At 36.7% G+C, this 24179-nt stretch overlaps 1 protein-coding gene across 1 annotated transcript; it reads right to left on the minus strand.

The window, feature by feature from the left end:
* Window positions 1-1929: 1929 nt before the first annotated feature.
* Window positions 1930-5544, minus strand: LOC140039896 (uncharacterized). The gene is made up of 2 exons (XM_072085486.1): window positions 5348-5544; window positions 1930-4495 (listed from the first exon to the last, which is right to left on the minus strand). Exon 2 carries the CDS (start codon window positions 4429-4431, stop codon window positions 2386-2388), a length of 2046 nt encoding a protein of 681 aa, XP_071941587.1. The 5' UTR covers window positions 4432-4495; window positions 5348-5544; the 3' UTR covers window positions 1930-2385.
* Between the last annotated feature and the right edge of the window lie 18635 nt (window positions 5545-24179).

Raw genomic sequence — 24179 nt, forward strand, 5'->3', positions numbered from 1 at the left:
GTATAAAGAGTGTCACTCATACACGTGACATGTACCTACTTGTTCACCCACCACCTACTAACCCTGCTGTAGTCGTTTTCGGTCGTGTAGTAGTACTAGGCCTAGTAGTAGTAATAGAAAATGTTCCACAACAAAGTGTATATGTTTTGTGTGACATTCAAAACTTCTTTTACGTGACAAGAAGTATTTTTGCGAATTGCATGATCTGCATGCACGCAACATGAAGGCAAAATGAAAACTGCTAGCCCAGGCCTAAATCGAAGTCTAGGCCTGGGCGGGTGGGGATATAATCTAGATTGACACCATCTTAGCGCGTATACGTAGACGACGACCCGGAAAGTGAGCAAGTTCGACATAGCATCGAAGAAGTAAGGATGGTAAGCTTATACAGTGTTTTTAACTCTTACTTTTGTTGATTTTATATGAACAAATAGTAGGCCTAGTGGAATCTTTGTGATTTATTAGGTTATATGCATGATATGCATATAACCTCTTGATTCTGTCAAAATCTTTATTTATTTATTTATTTATTTATTTATTCTTTCCTTAGCACTATTTGTCCGTGAATTATCTTGGCATCAGTTTCATCTATCTAAGTCAATTTTTCAGAGTATATTCCTTATGGCCAGGAATCGATGTGGTTATGTTTTCACGATGCGCAATCAAAAATTACGCGGTCTACGCGCGATTTAACGAAATCACGTTTGTAATCATATCTTCACAAACATGAATCACTTTTAAACAAAATTTGGTACTCATAAATTTCAGGTCATATTTCATCATATGGCAATACAATTACGTGCGTAGCGCATATAACGCATGCGTACGCGCGTTTAAAATGTTGAAAATTGTCAGAATTTATTTTCGATGAAATTAGAGTACGTTTCAGGCAATTTTAAGCGTTTAAAAAATTGCCATGAGTGCGCAGATTTTTGCGTTAATGCGCACTGTTTGTGTCCGATTACTGTTGTATAACCTTTCTTTAATAATATCATCATATTTTATTCACTTTTCAGCGCGAAACAGCGTTATACGAGCACGTCAAAAGTGACGGGCTACGCAGGTGTAAGTTAACAAAATGGTGAAAATATGCTAAATTTTAAAATTAATATATATCGTTAGAATGCTCGGGAACACGTATTTTTTATTTAATTTTCTTGAAGTGTATGTATCATATGTATGATTTATTATGAAATTAGAAGAACAAAAGTTGATTAAGTCATCATTAATGGCATATTAAATTTAACAAAATTAATTTCGACAATCAAACAAATTATAACATTTTCTTAGGCCAAAATAACAAACTTAACGTTAACTTTCTTCCTTAAGAAGTTCATATATTAAAGTTAAAAGTATATAGTTTGACAGTGCATCATTTTTTTTAATTTTTAAAGATGCCATCATAGTAAAACATTATAATTCATTGCGGTATGTAATAATCTATCTGCACCAAAGTGGTTACTGCATAGTAAATACAGGGAGGAATCTTTCCATAACTTTTAGTCAGTTGTGTATGGCTCGGTGGTCTTTGCTCGTGTCTATAGCATTCAAGTACCGAGATCGAGTCTCACCTGGGGAAACGAAACAAAATAAATTTTTTTTTATTATCCTTATTGTTTGTTCAAATTTATTTCTTAGTGTATAGATTATACACATGATTTATAATGAAATCTAGATAAAAATTAACTTATGTCTTTATTATTATGTAACAACAAATGTGGTTTATGACATTATACGCATATGGATCTTTGATCGGATTGTGATACCGGCTATGGTGTTCGCGTTAGCAAGGTCCTATCATATATTATAAATAATTAAAGATTCTGAGAAAATCAATCAATCAATATATCTTTTAAAAATCAATTATCTTTATTTAAATCAATGCATATAACCTATAATTCGTCATAGTGACGAATTAAATCTAGTTAATATTTTAATATTCATAGTTAGGAACAATATGTTCAATAAGTTCAATAGCTAATACAGGGCCTAGCTAGGCCTATCATTTATTTTAATATAATATCAATTGTCCTAACATTTCCCAATACAGTTAGTTTGTACTGTGACGACACAAGAAGAGTGTAATAAAAGGTACTACATATTATTAAAACAAAATACTTTAACAAAAATGGTGTTTGCACTTTTTTACTTCATTACTAATGTTTTTATTTACTTTCATGACATTTTATATACGTTGAAAACAAATTGCACAATTATTACAAAAAAAGAGGAGGAAAATGTGGGAATGTGGCGTAATAGGCTAATCATGACGTCACACAGTATTCCTATACGCATCATCAGTAGGCCTAACGTCACGTATATTACGCATAACTAAAAAACAGCCAGCGTAATTGTGTGCATCACTGCTATACGCGGTTGGTGTGGTTACGGAAGCTTGAACGTGACACTTTTTTCTGATTTTTGCCCTAATGATGTATTATATTGAACTTTCGTTTCATTATGAGTTGTTTTATCGAAACTATCATGAGATGTGTCTTTTATATCTTCATTTGTATTATGTTCAGTGGCCATATGTTCATAGACCGTATGTTCATTGGCCGTATGTTCATTGGCCGTATGTTCATTGTGTTCATCGTTGTTGTTATCGCCATTCGGGTTTTTGAATAGAGTTTGTTCGGATGCAACTACTTGTTTATTATTGTCTATGAATTCGTCATGTTCGGTTATAGTTTGTACAGGCATGCAGTTAGAATTCTGAAATTGCTCGTTTTGAACTACTGTGTCATTAATGACGTCATCATTACGAACTTTTGTTTCTTGCGATTTTTTCTTTGATTTGGTAGATTTGTTCTTGTTCCCATCATTGCTACCTGTTACTTTTAACGACCCGTTAGGTGCTTTAATATGAGGTGTTTTCAAAGATCCCAGTTTCCTTGGTGCTCGTCTTGATGGCATCGTAAACGGGAAGACCTGATCGGCTTCATTAGATGTCTGATCAAACACCCGTAGTTGTATAAAGGTGCTCATTGGTATCATGGCTTGTTTACTTCTCTCGTTTGTCTCATATGAGTACGTTTGTTTCTGTTTCTTACTCTCTCCTCCTGATCCTGCATCGGCGGTTGTCCATTCTCTTCGGATTGTTGGCATATTTCCTCGTGGAATATCAGTATACAGGTTTTCATGTTGAAAATTGATATCAATTACAGACATTTCTTTGTGTAAACGCACTGTAGTCTGTGTTTGTCTGGAATCGTGAAGTTCGCGCTTTTGTAGATTCGAATGGTTGTTTCTAACAACATACGGTTGTTCTTCTTTTATGTAAACACCATGTGTCGTGGAGTATCTCCTTGACGTGTCTGAGATCCCGTTCGGCGCGTCCATTAACGACAGCAAGAACGTCTTGATATGTTGTCTATCTGTTGTTGGTTTACTTGATGTCATTCCCAAATTATATCCATTATGTTGTGTTTCATCTCCCGTCTGTTTGTCTGTCTTTTCCTCTAATGTACTTGTTGAATCCCCATTTGATTGAGCTTTTTCTAAATGTGTTCTTGCAATACCATTTCGAGTGTTTCCATGTTTTAGTTTTTGCTTTGTCTGTTGTTTTAAGTTGTGTACTTGTCTTAAAGCAGCTGGACTGGACAAAGATAACTGACTTAGGATACGGTTCTTTGTTTTTAAACTACTCAATGGTAAACTGCGGTGCACGTAGGACTCCAAATCGGTAATTTTTATTGCCTTATTTTTAGGATGTTTATTGAGGCGTAACTCCTCTTTCCAGTTGTCCGTCGAGCCATTCATTCTTTTGCCCATTTTATGAATCCAGTTTCCAACAAATTCAATATTTGCGTCGTCTGCTGGCTTTGATCGGATCTTCGGCAGTAAAATTGTGTTGCCATGTTCGTCGAATGTCACCACCTTCTGGCGATTGGCTGGTAAAGGACGTTTTGATTTTGGTTTAAGCATTTTCCCACAATCCTTAACACCACCATGACTTGGTATATCAGAAATCATGATATGAGGCAGACCATTATGCCTACTTTCTTTAGTCAGGTTTACTGGAGATTTTCTACTTGGACTTTTTGATGTTCGATACATTTCAATCGCATCCGATTCTAAATCAGTGAATTCAACAGACCTGTTTTGAAGTTTTGTATTTGAAACCAGTTCATGGTTATGTTCATTTTTACCATTTCCCGTCTTTTCTAACTGCCTTTCTCGTCGAATAATTTCATCACTTTGCGAAGAACTCTGTTTGTTTTCCATATGTGCCTGTTGCATCAGTTTCACGAGTTCACGATGCGAGTCCGCAAGATACCACTGGCGAGGATTTGTCAAGTCCTGCATTATGCTTTCATGAGGTCGAGTAAGAATATCGCGAGGGCTAACCATGGCATTCGTTACTGAATCATTGAGGTCTTGCTGTAAAGACTTTTGCAACGTCGCTGTATACTGTTTTAATGACTCCATTTTAAAACGAACTTGAAAGGATAATGCAGTTGTTTACCCGGTGAGGTAATCTATACCTTAACTCCTGTGGAAGCAACAATAGTAACTATTAGAAGAAAGATCTGTTGACGCTTATGTAAACAAAATCTTTAGAATTTGGAACTTACTATGCTATTTCAAAACAGACTATAAGGCCTTCAATAGATGTTTTCCAGCAGTGATATTATTGTGAAGTGCTATGTTATCTCATTCCATCTTTAACAAGTAGTTTTCTAGTTAAATTAGCCTAAACAGTACGAGGCCATTATCTAAATTTGGAAAATTACATTAAGATGTAAAGAAGCCTTGAAATAAGAATTAAATAATTTATCAATAAACGTATAGAAATGATCCTAATTGGATTTACAAGGACATTAATACAATCATATCTGATGATATTAATAGCACCAATTTTGATAACGACATGTAGGCCTAACACTTCTTGCTGTCTCTAATTGAAATACATGTATCTTTGACATACATTGTCTAAAAGTATTGGTATGCCAGACTTAAATATAGGTTAGTTTAGTTGGTGTGCTTAGTTGTTCGTAACCCGTTGTTTTACTCATACACTGTTATACATTCAACAAATTGTGAACAAAATAAAATTTCGTTTTTATTGTCTGGAAAAAGTGTGAGTAAGATTCCACAATGGTCATAGATTTGGTTGAATAATCAAGGCATGAACGTTCTGAATCAAACTTCGCGGATGGTACGACTCTGTAGGCCTAGGTAGAAATAATAATTATATAGGCCTATATAATAATGGACGAATTATTATTACATTCATTCCTACCCTTGTTTGTCGCAATATACAGCAGTAAGCAAATCACGGGACCTACGCATAACATATACTCTTATAGGCCTAGTAAAATTAACACCAATTAATAGTTCTTACCTCAGAAGAGGAACCTCTTGCCAGCTACAATTATTAGTTAACTTCAGCAGTCTGGACCTCAGACCCACTCAATGAGTTTGATAAACAAGTTGTTACTTAAATAATCGATTCTTCTGATTAGATTTTACAAGTCATATCCAGTGAATCCGCGTGTTTGCGTTGACATCGTTACACACGTTAATCAGTTTTTTTTCTTCATAAAGGATATCAGCAAACGAGGAATGAATCTTTGGTTGATTCCATTTGTTGATCGGGTGGTCCATTTATAATATTAAAGAGTTATTTAAACGGTAATTTGCATTCATACAGCAAACCATAACCAAACAATATAACTCACTTCGTTCATCCTGTTTATTCGGTTGCTAAGGAAACGCTATAGGTGTACTACAAAGCTTTCAAAAATTGTTAAAAGTTAATGTGTTATTAAGGATATTTTCAAAAATCAGACGACAATACGATGTTTAATAAACCTTATATTATCGCTCTTTAATGAGAAGTTAAAAATAGTTCTAGGTCATTACGGTAGTTAAAGTACATACTAATCAGTTTTTACACGTTTTGTTCAAATGTCAATTTTGTAGCCTAGCTACGAATGACAATTTAAAAATCACCCCGTGTAAATAAAGTGCAATATCTTCATTTTCCGCACTGCGCATTGGACAAAGAAAGAAAACAACAATACATATAGCCTAACTTTTTTCAAAATGACATATTTAAAGTTTGAGTTTATCATCTTTAGTTTATATATTTTGGGGGACAGTACATCTTTCATCCATAGTCTCCCAACGTAGATCTAGATATCGAGCAAAAGAGCAGGTCATATCCGACATAATCTTTATGAGGCTATGATCGTGTCCGTTTAGTGGTAGAAGACAAATAGATTTGATTTGATTTGAATTGAATTTATTAGGAAAATCATCATAAAAAATACACATACAAAGTGATAACATAAATTACGGACATTAAAAATAATACATTTATAACAGATTTTCCAGGATAGCCCAAAAAGCTTATTAGCTTATTTCCATTGGGATCCTTTTACAACCGTGTTGCAAGAGATATCAACCAACTTTATTGATGACCTAGCATATCAAATGAAGAACTGTTGCGTGGCATGGTAAACTCCATCCGGATGAGTCCGCTTGATGACATCTTAGTTTTATTAGGTCTATTACTAAGAAACTAATCACGTGCCATAATTATTAATGTCGTTTTAACCTACGCATTTGTACCCGGGCTTGTTTGGCTTGAGGATGTGATTTGATTTTGATTTTTTTTATATCAGTATAAAAATACACACAAAGTGATAACATAAATCCTAAATACATTTAGAAAAGATTTTCAAGGATAACCCCATGAAAAACTTATATTAGCTTAAATTTCCGTTGCGATCTTTTAGCGCCATCTGTCACGTCTACCCAGCCAAATAGACCCAGACAGATTGGCCATTTGTATAAATATCAACCACTATATTAATTATTTTGCTACTTAATTTTGAAATATACCCATCCGGGAAGATATAATATTTAAAATGTATGAATTTAAAACTATTTAGACTTAGACAACCACCAACCATTATTTAAATACAGCATGAGATTGGCCGCACAATTTTGTATCTTCAAGCCTCAAAATTACTTAATTAAAATTCTGGAGTAAGATGCAGTTTATGTCTTTCTATGTATGGGAATTGCTATGTGTTATTGTATAAGTCTAATAGTTGGCCTATTGTGTGTAACGCCCATGTTTGTGACAGAACGATTAGAGCTGACGCGTTTTGACTTTAGGTGGAAATTCCCTGACCCTAAAATAGATTGTATCCGGCACACGTGTCTCCATTGTTGCATTACGCATCCATGCTTGACTGTCATTGTCACTGGATTTTCTGTTGGGCTTGCACGTCTCATATCCTAGGCCTAAATGGTATCGATGATTTGGTAAGGTAAGCGTAATTAGGGTGTATTATTGATTCGAAAATAAATGTGTGCTTTTAGGAGCACACATAAACGCACATGTTCGGTCGGTTGTGTGATTTGAGAGGGACAAGAAAAGTGTGCCATTAGGCCTAGCTGGAAGGAGGCGGCTGAAATAACTGGCGTTAGTTTTATAATATGCTGTAACATGTCATTGTCATGATTTAAATGAATACATTGTAAATATTCATCAAGAGGGAGAGCTGTGTGTAAACGTTGCGTTTAATTCGTGATTACTTTCTTTCTTCTACGTCTTCCCGTGGAAATTCCCAACCAATTGTGATGATGATTAATATCTGTACCCCGGATAAGTAAGTTATTTCTTCATGATAAACAGACTAACAAAAATTCAAACACTATTGGTGAGCATAACAAATTCGAATCAACGTGTTTCCTTTCAATTCAAGTAGTTTTCGTTAAAGCATAACATAATATAAGCTATGGATTGGTATACATAGTTAGGTGTAGGCCTAACATAAATATTGTGGCAATCGCAACATTATTTATTAAAACCGGAAACCATAACTTACCCTATTCCGGAATTGGAGAAATTGGCATGTAGCCTATTATTTTGAACGTTACATTATAGCTATACTTCGTATGACAGTACTTCTTTCGGTTTCGATATGAAAGCGTGTCAAGATTTACCGTGTGATCTCGTTTCGTGCATGTTTAGCAATTGACTATTAAGATTGTAGATATGGATGTTATATTAAACATTTATAACATGAACCACCATTAAAACCATCAAACATTGTTAATTCCAGGAATTAAAATGGGAAAAAACTTGTCAAGGCAACTTTTAAGTGCAATCGAGAATGGCGAATTGTGTATTGAGCTGCAAGATGCTCTGAGGGACAAAGATTATAAAACTGTTTTTGATGTGCTCCTTAGCAATAACAGTTACAGTGATGACAAAAGTCTATACATAAGCCTTGTTCTACACTTCTGTATCAAATGCAAATTTCGCCAACAAATACAAGTTTTGCTTAAAAAAACTAGTAAACATTTACAGAAATGTCACTTGAATAGTCTATGTATGCTGGCTTCTGAAGAGGGTTGTTTGTCATCGGTCCGAGTATTGTGCGATTATGGTGCTAATATCAACGCATTGTCACCCAATAGCTACACGGCATTAGCATATGCCGTAAAATATAAACACTCAGACATTACAGCATTTCTATTATCAAACGGAGCCGACTGTAATGTAACTGACGATCATAAGAATACTGCGTTAATCCACGCAATTGGGAACAGAAATGATGCTTCCACTGTATCTCTTATTCTGGATAACAAAGCCGATGTGTCTGTGTGTAATGTGCGTAATAGGAATGCCCTATTTTATGCAGTATACGAAAATATGATTGAAGTAGTGAGAATGCTGTTAGCACGTGGGGCAAATGTTAATTCGGCTGACGACCAAGGTACCACCGCTTTAATGGTGTCGTCATTTCATGGCTACGTGCATATTACTGAAGTTTTGGTATCTAAAGGAGCTTACGTGGAGATGGAAGATAACGAAGGCTTTTCGGCTCTCATATGCGCTGTACAAAACAAGCAATACTCAGTTATCCAACCGTTAGTTACGCACTACAGTATAATGAAGTCTCGAAATACTCATATCATGCAGGCACTGAAATATGCCGTTGAAAACGATTCAAGTAAAACCGTTAAGATACTATTGGACGTTTACAATTCGATCACTAATCCACAATTGATACAATTACTGACATTAGCTTTAGAACATGCATCTGGAAAAGACGTCGTGAAGTCTGTGGTCAGTCAATTCAAAGATTTATTGTTTTATGCAGCTTCAAATCCCAGACATGAAGCCGTTTTAAAGTTGTTGATTGATAATGAAATTCCTATGGACTATTTTGATAGTCAGGGTAACTCTGTGTTAATATATGCTGTTGCCAGAGGTAGTTTAACCATGTTAAATGATCTCTTGCGTGCAAATGTTTCTGATATCAAAACGAAAAATCTGTATCAACAAGATGCCCTCTTATTCTCTGTGTCTGTCGACGACGTTGCCAAAGCAGAAGCACTGATAAGATGTAATGCCGATGTTAATTCTGTAGAAGAAAATGGATACACGCCGTTGATGTGTGCCACGCTGCGTGGTTCGATTGCCATGTGCCAGTTACTTATGAGACACGGTGCTGACGTCAACATGGAAGAAGTGGAAGGTTTCACCGCGTTGATGGCTGCTTCTCAAAACAACCACGTTGAAGTAGTCAAGGAGCTGTTAGTTCATGAAGTAGAAGTACAGAAGAAGAATGTATACGGGCACGATGCGTTATTCAAAGCGGTACAAAATAACAATCATGAGGTAGTTTCAGTACTTCTTCAGCACGGAGCGTCTGTAAATTCAGTCGATAATTGTGGAAACACACCGTTAATTGAAAGTTGTAGAGTCAGTGGGTCTATTACAACACTCAAAATGTTACTGGATGCAGGTGCAGATGTGAACGACCCAGGGGAATACAAGTTGACTGCTGTAATGTGGGCCTGCAAGACTGGCTCAACTGAAATTACTAAATTGTTGCTGTCACATGGTGCCAATCTCGAACTCATAGACGATTCCAGCCGTGATGCCTTTCATATAGCAGTATATCACGGCCATTTTGACATTGCAGAAATTATTCTTCAACAATCCAGAGAATGTCTTGATAGGAAAGACAATCGTTCAAACACACCACTCATCACAGCATGTTACAGAGAAAACGTCGAATGTGTAAAAATGTTGCTTCAAAATGGAGCATCCATTCAGTCGGTCAACAAAAAAGGTTACACAGCAATAATGTTTGCAATACAGCTAGGAAACGATCGTTTAGTGAAGATGTTGTTAGACGAATTGAATTATCTGTATGAAATCGGAATGTGTACAGATTCCGACTATCAGTCGCATACTGACAATCCGTTCACTAACGGAATCAACCTGATTTCGTTCGCAGCATACAAGGAGCAGCATCATCTTATTCGCATGCTTTCTTTCAGTAAGAATGATAGAAAACACATTTTCGTACACCAAAGTGAAAATTATGTCGACGTTTACGCATGTGCAGGGTTGTCGGAAAACGCAGAAGTATTGAAAAATGTTTTATACAACGATCCGAACGTCTTGTGTAGACCAGTTAAAATTGATCAACTGGTAACAGCTTTTGAGGACAGCTGCGCCGCGAATGACATTGAATCTTTAGTTGAACTCGATCGTACTTCAAATATCAAAATGTTGCCAGTACTTAAAGCTGTTGGGTGTGCTGCCGCAAAAAGAGATTCCATCAGAATAGTGAGAGCACTATTGCAGTTACCAAACTGTAGAAATGATGAGAAATTTATCAGTTTAATAATGTTAATTTCTTGTCTGTATGGGAGTGAAAGTGTGATGACGTTATTGGTGAAAATGTCAGCTAATGTCAACATATCATTTGCTCCTCGTTGCGAGACACCACTTGCTGTCGCACTGATGTTTAGACCGGACAACGTTACAAACATCATTTCAATTTTGGCACCAGTTAGTGATCTTAGCAAATGCTTCTCACTTGCTATCAGTGACCAGTATCCAGTGGATGTAACCATTCTGATGTTTGCTAGTTTGACGGGCAACATTGCTGCTGTTTCTAGTCTTCTCGAACATGGAGCTTCTGTTGATCAAACAACCGTTTTCGGGTTAGGCGCTGTCCACTTTTGCTTATTTGGACGAAGAGGAATGAAATGTCCTGAAAGTAATTCTCATGAAGTGGATTCAGTTGTGTCCTCAAATTCGCTCCTGAAGTCTTCATTGAATTCACGTAGTTGGTCTGAAGACGAATTTAAGGGAATATATTGTGATATATTAGAAATGTTAATGGCGAAATGCAGTGATATCACTGAAATGCGTACTGAGGATGGAATCAATCTAATATCCTGGGCTCAACACTTCAATTTGGAAGATTGTGTTAAAGTAATACTGAAATACCATCATGACAGCCGTCTACATGTTGATCAGTTGTCACCTGCAGATAAATTTCATGAAATGATCCCAGCTATTGTGAGTCAAATGATGGGTTTGCTTAAACACATAGACTGCAATAACAAGCCGGGTCTATATGATCAGCAGTATAGTTTTGCTGAAAGACTATCAGAAACGTGCAGCACACTGACAGATGCCATGGAGAATATTAATAATATGGACGAGCCATTTAGCTTTTTTGAAAGTCTTGTTGACGCCGACGATGTACCAGAAAAGTTACCAACAGACCTAGACAGCTTTATAGTTACTCCGTTTGGTCTTTACAAGCTTGCAGAAAAAATCGAAGCTGAAAATTGTTTAAACAAGGTGGCAACGTTTCTTGGTGTCACATGTAATAAAATAATCGTCACCCAAGAAGAAAACAAGAATGATAACATTGAGGCGTCTTATCAAATTCTGCGTTATTGGTACGAATCATTAACAACTGGTGACAGGCGTAGAGTTTTTAGCTTACTTTCAGACGCATTGAACAAATCGGGGTTAAATGAAATTGCACGTGACCTGGGTGAACTATTTACAGAAAGAAGACAGTTGTCATCATACAAGAGGATGAAAAGGAAATGTAAATATAGATTAAGAAGAAAGAGTGAAAGCGAGTTACACAAGAATTTACACAGGCTGGAAGAAAGTTTGGAGTTGCCTGACGTCTTTGAGAATGAACCTCGAACTAATACTGGAATTGATCAACGCAAACCTATCAAAGTAATCGGAGAGTCCGTAACAAATGACAAATTATTTGTTGAACTTACAGCAGGACATGAACAGACGATTTTAAAAAACAGGGCTAAATTATCAGTTAACCTTGCTCTCGAAGATGTAGATTTGAAGGCGGTCGAACGTAGATGTAATAATAAACCATCTTTATTTGCAGTCGAACTCCTACGGAAATGGTTGTTTAAATGGGGAGGAGGTGCAACAGTGAATCGTTTAATCTTGGCATTTAAAGACTCCGGACTCCACGACGTCACTAACAACATTAAGCTTATTGGGGGAGCCTACTCTACTCTGTAGACTAAATCAGGAGAACTCGCTCTGTACCATCAGGGAAACTTGATCTACCATCAGTAAAACGTGCTCTACTATGTAGACCTAATCGAGGGAACTTGCTCTACCATCATGGAAGCTTACTCTACTCTGTAGACCTAATCAGTGAAACTTGCTCTACCATCAGAGAAGCTTGCTCTACTCTGTAGACCTGATCAGGGGAACTTGCTCTACCATCAGAGAAGCTTGCTCTACTCTGTAGACCTGATCAGGGGAACTTGCTTTATTATCGGAGAAGCTTGCTCTACTCTGTAGACCTGATCAGGGGGAACTTGCTCTATTATCGGGGAAGCTTGCTCTACTCTGTAGACCAGATCAAGGGAACTTGCTCTACCATCAGGGAAGCTTGCTCTACTCTGTAGACCTAATCAGAGGAACTTGCTCTACCATCAGGTGAGCTTGCTGTAGAACTGTACCATCAGGGAAGCTTGCTCTACTCTGTATACCTGATAAGGGGAACTCGCTGTACTATCAGGTGAGCTTGCTGTAAAACTAATCAGGGAAACTCGCTGCGCCATCAGGAGCTTGCTGTAGAACTAATCAGGGGAACTCGCTGCACCATCAGGAGCTTGCTGTAGACCACATAATCAGGGGAACTCGCTGCACCATCAGCAGCTTGCTGTAGACCTAATGAGGAGAACTCGCTGCACCATCAGGAACTTGCTCTACTCTGTAGACCTGATCTGAGGAAGTCGCTGTACCATAAGGAACGCTTGCCTACCCTGTAGACCTGATGAGGGGAACTCGCTGTACCATCAGGGGAGTTTGCTGTAGACCTAACCAGGGGAACTCGCTCTACTATCAGGAAAGCTTGCTCTATACTCTGTAGACCTGATCAGGGGAACTCGCTTTACCGTCAGGCAAGGTCACTACCCATTTACTCAACCCGTGGCCTAAACATTTGATATAATTTGGAAAGAAGACTTTTTTAAAGAATATCATGTCCGTATTTCAGAATAATTTCTATATATCTTTACCACTAAAGCGTGGTTCCCACTAGCGACGCAACACAAGGACGTAACGCAACGCAAGTGAATTGACCAATCACAAGCGATGGCTTATTCGCTTGTGATTGCTAACTGTCTATAACTTCGCTTGTCATTGGTTAAAACGTTTGCGTTGCGTTTACGTCCTTGCGTTACATTCTAGCGTTACGTTCTAGTGGGAACCAAGCTTTAAGTATAACTTTTACTGGACGAGTACTGGCTAGTATTCATTAAAAAAAACCAATACCGGTAACTAGCAATAATGATGTCTTTCCGCTTTTTTGCTGGAGACAGACGGTAGTGTTAACTCAGTTTGACACCAACACAATGTACAAATATACTTATTTATTAAATTAAAAGCTACAAACCTTTCTATAAGTTTATGGACACTTAAAAATGAACGCAATAACTATTTATATTTTCATATGGTATTTTTAATATTAAGATTGTAACGTTTATTTTACCTCATTCTAATTATATAGCGAGTTATAAACCTTAAATCTAGATTGGAGGTTTTCTTTTTAATTCAAAACTTTGTATTTGTTGAACACAGTATTTTGTAGTATTAAATATAAGAAGGAATTCGCCTGTTGCCACTTAACTGCCACTTCTTTGCGTTCTTTTTACACGAATACAATACGAGTTAAAGTATTCATCATAATAATATGAACGTGTTACCTTTGTTTTTTGGCAAATAAACATGTCATAATGTTTCATAATTTTATTCGTAACGGAAAACAATATTTTTATATTACCGGAACTTAAAATATCTCTATAGGCCTATTTACAGACAGTTATACAAAACGAAAGTTATACCTATACTCAACGGTTATACCAATTAGATATCGCTCATAAATTCCATTATTACAAATTATTGTAAAATGTCAGCATCTAACACCTCGAATAATTACGGTGGTATGAATAAAGAATGAGATAAATCGAATAAATTACACGTAATGTCATAATAGATCACGTGAGAATTAATAACATAGATGGATATTACACGAATTGGAATCAGTTTAAACGTTAATATTATCTTATTATTAATGTAGCGTATTTTCTGCACTTGTACCACTGTCGAACCTGACGAGTGCAATATAATAAATAAATGCATTGACGATGACGAAAGCTATAGTAAGAACAAAATAAGTTGATTTGTTCAGATCACGTGAGCATTAATAACACAATGGATATTATACGAATTGGAGTCGGTTTAAAAGTTAATAATAGTAAATACTGTATTGACAATAATGTCCACTATCGAACGGTGCAATATAATGAATAAATGCATTGGGCGATGACGAAAGTTTAGTGAGAGCTAAATAAGTTGATTTGTTCATAATTAAATATTATACTATGTCTGTAATTCCAGGGAGGAAAATGTGAATCGATTTAGTGTTCTCCGTGCAGTCGTCACTAACGATCGGTGAGCTCGTGGTGGCACTGTACGAGGAGTCTACAGAGTCTCGCCAGCCAATCGGGGTGTTGGCTGGTGTGTATGGCTCACACTCCTCAACATGATAAAATGAATGTACTAGTTGTTCGGTAACGTTATCTTCTAAGTCACTCATTAAAGAATTTTCTCTCGTAGTTTTACTTGTTTTCATTTGTAACCGAGCAATATTAGGTGTCTGGTTTTTGGCGCCCGCGCGGTATAGTCTCGGTAATCCAGACTCTTGCTGATGGTGCTTTCCATTGCCTCCATTCCAGTCGTTTACGCTTAATTCGTAAGGTTGTAATAGACCTCTTTTAAATGCTATCGTAGCTGCTGTCCGAGGGCTTGTTCTACCCGGTGAATATTCTCCCCAGCTTGCATAAGGTTCGTATGAATTGGAGCATATTTCATCAAGAAATAGCGGAACGCAGTGAGGGGGGACACGTTTATGAATCGAATGTCTACATTCATCATGTATGTCGTCTGTTCGATGCGTTTTCAAATCGTGATCATTTCCTGTGAATTTGGTTTTCCGGTAACTTTTAGCTTGCGAGTTTAAGATATTTAGACGCTGTCTTTGTTGCGTCACACGCTCGTTTCTTAAGTTTGAATTTGTTACCGAATAAGAAGAGACCGTACTCGGATGTTTCAAATTATTGTCCGGAAAAATCCGAGGTTCGTTCGATCGTCTGTTCGGTTGTGATCTCGTCATCATTGTAAACCCGAGTTTTGAATCGGTTCGTAATTGTCGATGTCGAGTGCCATTTTTAGATGATTTTGGAAGTTTATATAAAGGTACTGTTTGTCTTGGATTGCTTGTCTTTTTATGTGTGTTTTGAACATCATCTTGTTTTGACGTCATGCCCTCGTTTTCATCTAATTTAATGTTAACCATCTTCATTATATTGTACATGTTTAACTTATCAGGATCTTGTACGCTTATGACGTCATCATTTACACTTCTATTATCCTGATGCGTTAAAGCAGGTTCTGTTGCGCGCGCTGATTCTGTTTTGGACTTTTCTGTATCAGTTTTAATTGGACTATTCGTAATGTTTTCTCCAGCATACTTTCTCATTTCATTTGTATTTTCTCCGTTTCCGTCGTCGCTCATAACAAGGTGTTCAATATGTTCAAACCTCTTTCTAAAACTGTTCTGTCTATCTTTGAGTGAACCCATATACCGTACACCTGAACCAATGGGAAGGCTGCTTCGTGTAACTGCCAACACTGGATACTGTCGTTCGCTCGAGTATCCGAGCGCCTTCTGTGATGTTAGATCTGTGATTATGCATGAGTTATGTCCATCTACGCCTTCCATTGGTTGTTGTTGAATGCTGGTAATTTGCATTGCGGGACAATTTATTGATGATTTTAAGGCGAAACACGTTGACATGTTATTGCTCTGAAACGTAAACATGAAAATATTAGAATAAAAAAACATGCGTGTTGTTTTCCGTAAAGCGTGGTTCCCACTGGCGGCGTAACGTAACGCAACCTACGCAACGTAAGAAAATGCCCTTCCAATAATTGTGTGAAATCAAACCTACGATGTTCTGCAGCACTATTGGGTCGTCGGTTCCCACTTTTGATTACGCAATACATCACGTTGTGTCGATACGTTACGTTGCGTTCTTTTAGGAACCACGCTTTAGCCCACCTTAATACTAAGATTTTCAGTACCCTTCTTTTCGATTTAACGGGACACACAGAGGAAAGCTTTTGATTTGTGTTATTTGCAATAAATGCGGATTCACACCTGTGGTTCAATTTCGACATCTATTACGTCAATTAATTGGCGTTATCACCTTAAATCTAGGAGGGGCTAGGCAATTGTTTGGCATGACTGTTTACCATGTAAACACATTTGAAGTGTTACAAACCAATAAATCCAAATATTTTGCACAGTAATTGATGACTTTGTAGCTTTTTAACTCAGTATTACCTATTTGGAATTGTAGGTCCTTTTTACAGGAAACAAATTTAATTTTTAAGTTGAGTTGTGAAGTTACGATTGTTTAGTACAAGATAAGGATAAACAAACCGGCTTGTCAAAACACAGATTTGATGGATTGTTCTATTTGAATACAGTTACAAGTTGGTAAATATGATCATAACTTTATCAAAAAGAGATTGCCTAAATTCAAGTTCCCAAATATTATAGTACAGTACTCTCTAGTTGTCACATATCTCTCATAATATACTCGATAAAGCCTCGTCGCCTCGTGAAATACAGTACTCGATAAAACCTCGTCACATAATCCATATAACATTGCCACATACTTGATAAAACCTCGTCACATACTCGATAAGACCTCGTCACATACTCGACAAAACCTCGTCACATACTCGATAAAACCTCGTCACATACTCGATAAAACCTCGTCACATACTCGATAAAACCTCGTCACATACTCGATAAAACCTCGTCACATACTCGATAAAGCCTCGTCGCTTCGTCACATACTCGATAAAGCCTCTTCGCTTCGTCACATACTCGATACAACCTCGTCACATACTCGATACAACCTCGTCACATACTCGATAAAGCCTCGTCGCTTCGTCACATACTCGATAAAGCCTCTTCGCTTCGTCACATACTCGATAAAACCTCGTCACATTCTCCATACAACCTTACCATATAGGCCTACTAGATAAACCTCATCACATACTCGAGAAAATCTCGTCACATACTCGATCACACATTTAGGCCTACGTTATGAAATGAATAGATCCTCATTCATACAGATACAACAACGCAATACTGTATGTGTATGTTGAATCTGTTCTTTCGGTTCACCTTGGACTACTGATAATATTAATGCTAACGAACAATAGAAGTCATGGTGTTGTTGACGCTCGAGATCTTCTTCTTATTGTCTATCTTCGATCCTGGATTAACTCGAGTAATTAAATGAAAGAAATCACTTGCACATCGGGCAAAATGGTACCAGTTTATAATAATTAGTCATTTCGCCCTATTCATGGTCTGTGACAAACATTAATGTAACCCGGTGTGTGCAGGCCTATCAAGTGTAAAAAGGTGTGAAATCACTGAATAGCATATGACAGCTTGAATATGTCATGCTTACATACATTAATTTATATTGATGTATCGTGTTTAACCAAATTAATCTGATATCAATGTACACCATGGCTACGTACGCGCGTTGTTACTAGCATTGGAAACAATATTTATAACCATTTTATTCGAAGATAGGTCGAAGCATATAATTTTTCATCGTAGTTTTAATAAAGGTATGCCTTTATTGTATAGGCCTAACGGTATTGGCAATAAATGTATTTCTGAGAAGAAATATTTTGTGTAGATTATATATAATTTATTATTTAATACGTAAGTCCATGCTATTTGATGCGCACGTTATCACAATGCGTGAATTAGGCCTACTGGATGAAATAGGTCCGAAATATGTCCGATTAATTATCATTCTTTCAAGACAAATCAATACAATAGTTGTCTAAAATAATAATTTGAGGTGTAAAAAGCAAATCTTACCCGCCCTTCTGCATCATACAGCTGACCAAGGTACAGAGGCCTATTGAAAATTGGAATAATACGACAGCAGAAATCACGTCAGTGTGTTTAGATACACTATCTTATACAAAATGCCTGGTCTCGCTTCACTTTCAATCGATTTTAAAACAAGTGACGTTCTCGGCCTTCCGCGAAAAAAAAAACCAATTTATGGACATGCGCATTGCGGATAGTCGGTGCTGAGTGTACTATGAAAGAATTCTTCTTCGTGGAATTACATTATAAGACACGATTGGTGATTTAATTTCTCCATTTTAATAATTATTTTAACTGACTTGACTAATGTTTTCAAACAATTTAGCACTTTAGATTTTTTTTACTGGAATCTTGTTCTTTTTGATATAGGCAGACCCGACTCAAGATCCTGTATCTTTCTGGGATCTTGCCTTCTTCCTTCCCCCAGATTTCTTAGATGTTATTTTTTATTCATTCCATTATTGTTTAAATCTTAAAAGGAAGTAAATAAATGTTATTTTGAATTGAATAGGCCTATGTTATGCTAACAAAACACTTGAGATATTAGATTTGTATTTATATAGGCCTACCTTTCACTTTTTTAATTTCTTGAGCTTTCGGCTGGATGTTATCGTCGTACAAAGTTCGATACGTCGTCTTATTATCTTTTATAATATTAAATGCAATATTCCATAGTTCTTTATTCATTCTCCCTTCGTTTAAAATGTCAAGCACGCTTGTTAAACCATTGCAAAATCTACGTCTGTTCACGTGGATATAATAAGACAGAGAAACAACCAGTTGGCCATGACACGGTAGATAGATATTTCTTTTAGATTACTACAAATTTGATTCGACTATTTAATACGTAAGTCGACTATTGCGGCGCGCACGTCATCATAATGCGTGAATTACTGGATGAAATCTACGTCTGTTTACGTGGAAAAAATAAGACAGAGAAACAACCAGTTGGCCATGAAACGGTAATGATGGTTTTATCAGTCCTGGAAATGACGTTTCTTGAACAAAAGGTTTGGTGGAAATTATCGTTTATGGTCATGCGTAGCATATGCACAATTTAATATGTGTATGATTGATAGCGATAAGACGGAAATTTTATAATACTGCACCCGAAGTAAAAGCATATTAAAATTCTAGCTGCCATCGATCAGCTTGCAGACGAAAATAAATGATACAAAAGAAATCAAATTATATAAGCAACGAACATGCACAAAACCAGAATTTTGACTTCAGTTATATTATTAATTGTACGGCTATATATTTATAACTGTCTTCACAACTTTCGCGGTGAAGTTAATTTTATAAATTTGCAGCAATATTACATAATTTTGATCCAAGTTTTCAGGGAATAGTTCGTGCGAATCAAACGATGGTCTCTGATTGCGCTTTTTTTTACAATAAATATTTTTCATCCATGGGTTCCAAATTATTGCATGACCATACCACCTGTATACAGTTTGTATTATTTAGTGAATTACCAATGTTAATGTGTGTTACGTTATTTGTGGTATATTCGCACGATCTGAATATCACCGGCTCTTCAATAAGTTCCACGCAAATAGTTCGCGCGAATATCAAACACTATGGTTCTTGATTGCGAATTTTTTCGCGCCACAAAATATATATGAAAATATGAAAACAAATGCGTATTTATAGCCAACGCGTCCAAAGCACGAATTCACTAAAGCTCTGTCTACACTATCAAACTTTATGTGACATAAACATGTGATGTGCCCATATATGGACATGATGATGTCACAGCACTGCCATATTTGGGCACATTATACTTTTTTGTCAAACTATTTTGATAGTGCAGACAGAGCTTTAGTGGAAAACAGGCTTTAGTATAAAATTAAAGCCTGTTTTCCTGTTATGTTTATTCGTATTTATGTGTCTGCATGGTGTCATTTAAAAAGAACAATAATAATTTAAATAGACCTACTCAAAGACAACATATTATTAAAGTTAGCAACGTGGTGTCTGAGAAAGTGATACCTGCTCACAATAATGTGCCCATGCATATGATGACATTAATTACGGGTTTGAGACTAACAATGTAAGATAGACTGTAGAAAACATGTCGAGTTTCTGTTTTTTACAGTCAACACATGTTTTACACAGGTAAATTACGATTACATATAAATTAAGTTTTAAAACTTCAAGCTCTGTCTACACTATCAAGCTCATTTAAGCATACCACTATGGGCACATCACACTAGTTTGATAGTGTATAGAGCTTAAATCTATTAATTATCAAACTTTTTGTGACAAAAAAAGTGATGTGACCATATATGAACATGATGATGGCTTATCACTACAATATTTGGGCATATCACTACCATATTTTGGCATATCACTACCATATTTTGGCACATCACTTTGTCAAACTAGTTTGATAGTGTAGACAGAGCTTTAAGTTTCAAAATATGTTTGGAAACTTACCTGCTAAGCAAATTTGGATTCACGCTAGCGATCATAGAACATGTTGCTTCCAAGGAAACATAATGTCATATGGATTTAATGTCAATATGTCAATTCAACAAAATATTAGCATTAGGACTGACGCTCTTGACTGATCGATGACAAGATAACATGTTTATTATAATTGTTCAAATATGAGCACAAAATAATTTAGTAGTGGAGCTGTAGCTTGGTGGTTAACGTGCTTGCCTTCTAATCCCAGGGTACAGGGTTCAATCCTGACCTAGTGCCGGGGTTCAATCCTGACCTGGTGCCAGGGGTCAATCCTGACCTAGTACCGGGGTTTAATCCTGACCTAGTGCCAGGGTTCAATCCTAACTAGTACCCAGGGTTGTAACTCTCGAATTTGTCAACTCCACTCCCTAAACTTCAAATGAGATTTAGTTTATAAGCACGATACATGATAAAATCCATCCTGTAATTGGTGAGTGTGTGCACGCTGTTGGATGCGTATGAATTTTTTTTTTAAAGAAAAGGTAATGGTAACGGCCAAAAATTGTATTATTTCGTTTAAAAAGTGAATTCCCTCATTATATTGACTACTTCTAATGCACTATATTTAGCCAGGTTTTATTTGTCTTGATTTTAAAATATTTTAATGAAAATTATTTCAAACCAATAAAAAACAAAGCAATATGGCTGTGTCGCGCGTGCTCAAATTTGAGTTATTGTTTACCGACCGACATAGTGAGCTGTAGAGTCGCGTTTGCGACTAAAAACCCCGTTATAATACCAGATAAAGGAAGATGCTGTTTTTATTGTTGCGAAATTAATTGAACACAATAAATTTTATTCGTTTAGAAAATTAACTTTTTTAATATCTTCCTGAAATATGTAACATCTGAGTCCATAGTGCATAGAGACTATATGTATTATGCGATATACAAATTTACAACCATTAACCATTAAATAAAGTCGCCTCAATCCATACTTTAACTCGTGACTGTGTTGACTATTTGGCACCAACGGCCGCCCATAATGCTATGTTACCGAAGTTAATATTTAGCATATTAAACATTGCCAATGTATATAATATTAACCCTATGGACATAATCGCCAACTCATTATTTTAACAGATGATGATGGAATAAACTTCGTTTATCAATGCGATAGGATCAAAACACGTGTAAATTTATCTAGTAATAACCATACCTATCTAGATAACAACATCGTATTATCTTTATTTCAAATAAGTTTCACTAAAAATATTTGCAAATCAACGCCATATTATGCATGGTAAATATAATTAGTTAATATTTGTGAAGAGCAGCGGTAATTTCGTTTCCATAAATGAATTTAGGCTTAATCAGGGGCAGATTTAATGGACATCCCTAAATGTCGCAAATTGTACTGCAAAAGATAGGACAATCAATTTAAGCTCAGCCCCTCATTTCAGGCCCTGCCACCATGCAAAAGATAGGACATCAATTTAAGCTCAGCCCCTCATTTCAGGCCCTGCCACCATGCAAAAGATAGGACATCAATTTAAGCTCAGCCCCTCATTTCATGCCCTGCCACCATGCAAAAGATAGGACATCAATTTAAGCTCAGCCCCTCATGTCAGGCCCTGCCACCATGCAAAAGATAGGATATCAATTTAAGCTCAGCCCCTCATTTTAGGCCCTGCCACCATGCAAAAGATAGGACATCAATTTAAGCTCAGCCCCTCATTTCAGGCCCTGCCACCATGCAAAAGATAGGACATCAATTTAAGCTCAGCCCTCATTTCAGGCCCTGCCACCATGCAATAGATAGGACATCAATTTAAGCTCAGCCCTCATTTCAGGCCCTGCCACCATGTAAAAGATAGGACATCAATTTAAGCTCAGCCGCTCATTTCAGGCCCTGCCACCATGCAAAAGATAGGATATCAATTTAAGCTCAGCCCCTCATTTTAGGCCCTGCCACCATGCAAAAGATAGGACATCAATTTAAGCTCAGCCCCTCATTTCAGGCCCTGCCACCATGCAAAAGATAGGACATCAATTTAAGCTCAGCCCTCATTTCAGGCCCTGCCACCATGCAATAGATAGGACATCAATTTAAGCTCAGCCCTCATTTCAGGCCCTGCCACCATGTAAAAGATAGGACATCAATTTAAGCTCAGCCGCTCATTTCAGGCCCTGCCACCATGCAAAAGATAGGACATCAATTTAAGCTCAGCCCCTCATTTTAGGCCCTGCCACCCCCCCCCCCCCCTATTTAAAATCCTCTGAGGTCCCTTAAAAGTTCCCTTAACTATTCAGTACCTTGGTTGTGCTGACGATTCTGTATGTGCGAGTACTATGCCTACTTGTAGATGGCCCCAGTCTAGGCTAGGTAGAGATGCTAGGCCCCCCTGTTGTTCTGCCCACTAACCAGCCTAGGATTCATATGTTTGGTTTGAGAGCATCATTTGGATTTGCACAGTATACGATATATTGGAAACACTTAGCAGTGGAGGATAATTTAAGTGTTTCCAATATATCGTATACTGTGCAAATCCAAATTTAAATGAATATAGAGTTCATTGGCTCCACACTGCATTTCAAATTTACATACATTGCAGGTGTAAAACGTAAAGATGATATAACCTGACGGTGATATTATTAGGTTGGCAATCACCATGTGAGTATAAGAATGTTACCGTATTTAGCTGCAGACTAAGTTTTGTTCATGTTGCCTTGCATAGTATAAGTTTTCGGCATGGTTTGTGAATACCGTGTAACGTAAGTCAAGCCTCTTTTTGAAACCATCCTAAAATCTACCACATTATTTGCAAATTAGTTGGAAAAAGACTGATGTGCCCAAATATTGTAGTGATGTGCCCAAATATGGTAGTGATATGCCCAAATATGGTAGTGATATGCCATCATCGTGCCAATATATTATGGGCACATCACATTTTGTTATATAAAGTTTGATAGTGTGGACAAAGCTTAAGTCATGTTTAGTTGCCACTGGCACACTGTTACTTAAAGTACGTTTGGTTTTGTGGATACCGTATGTTTATCTCAATTTCCCTGTTAGCAAAACTGTATTCTGTAAAACACACTTAATTTTTATAAAATATAGCAATTTTCAAACCACTGGAAGGTTTAAGCTCTGTCTATGGACCTGATGATGTCATAGCACTACCATATTTGGGCACATCACTCTTTTTTTGTCAAACTGGCTTGATAGTGTAGACAGAGATTTAGTCTTAATTAGCCATAGTTTGATTGTTAATTATAGAATCAAGATACATTCGCATTCTGTAAATTGTTTTTGAAGTGTTAGCTTATATTTTGCACTAACGTTAACCAAATCAAAATTAGTCAATCTTTAATTATTATCAAATGTTATGACGTAACAAATTGATTTTCCCCAAACTGTAAAGTAGGTCATAAT

The sequence above is a fragment of the Antedon mediterranea genome, chromosome 2, assembly GCF_964355755.1.
Source record: "Antedon mediterranea chromosome 2, ecAntMedi1.1, whole genome shotgun sequence".
NCBI lineage: Eukaryota > Metazoa > Echinodermata > Crinoidea > Comatulida > Antedonidae > Antedon > Antedon mediterranea.

Bases quoted from the DNA above. Each gene is read 5' to 3' on its own strand.
- LOC140039896 (XM_072085486.1), bottom strand. From the start codon at position 4,431: ATGGAGTCATTAAAACAGTATACAGCGACGTTGCAAAAGTCTTTACAG.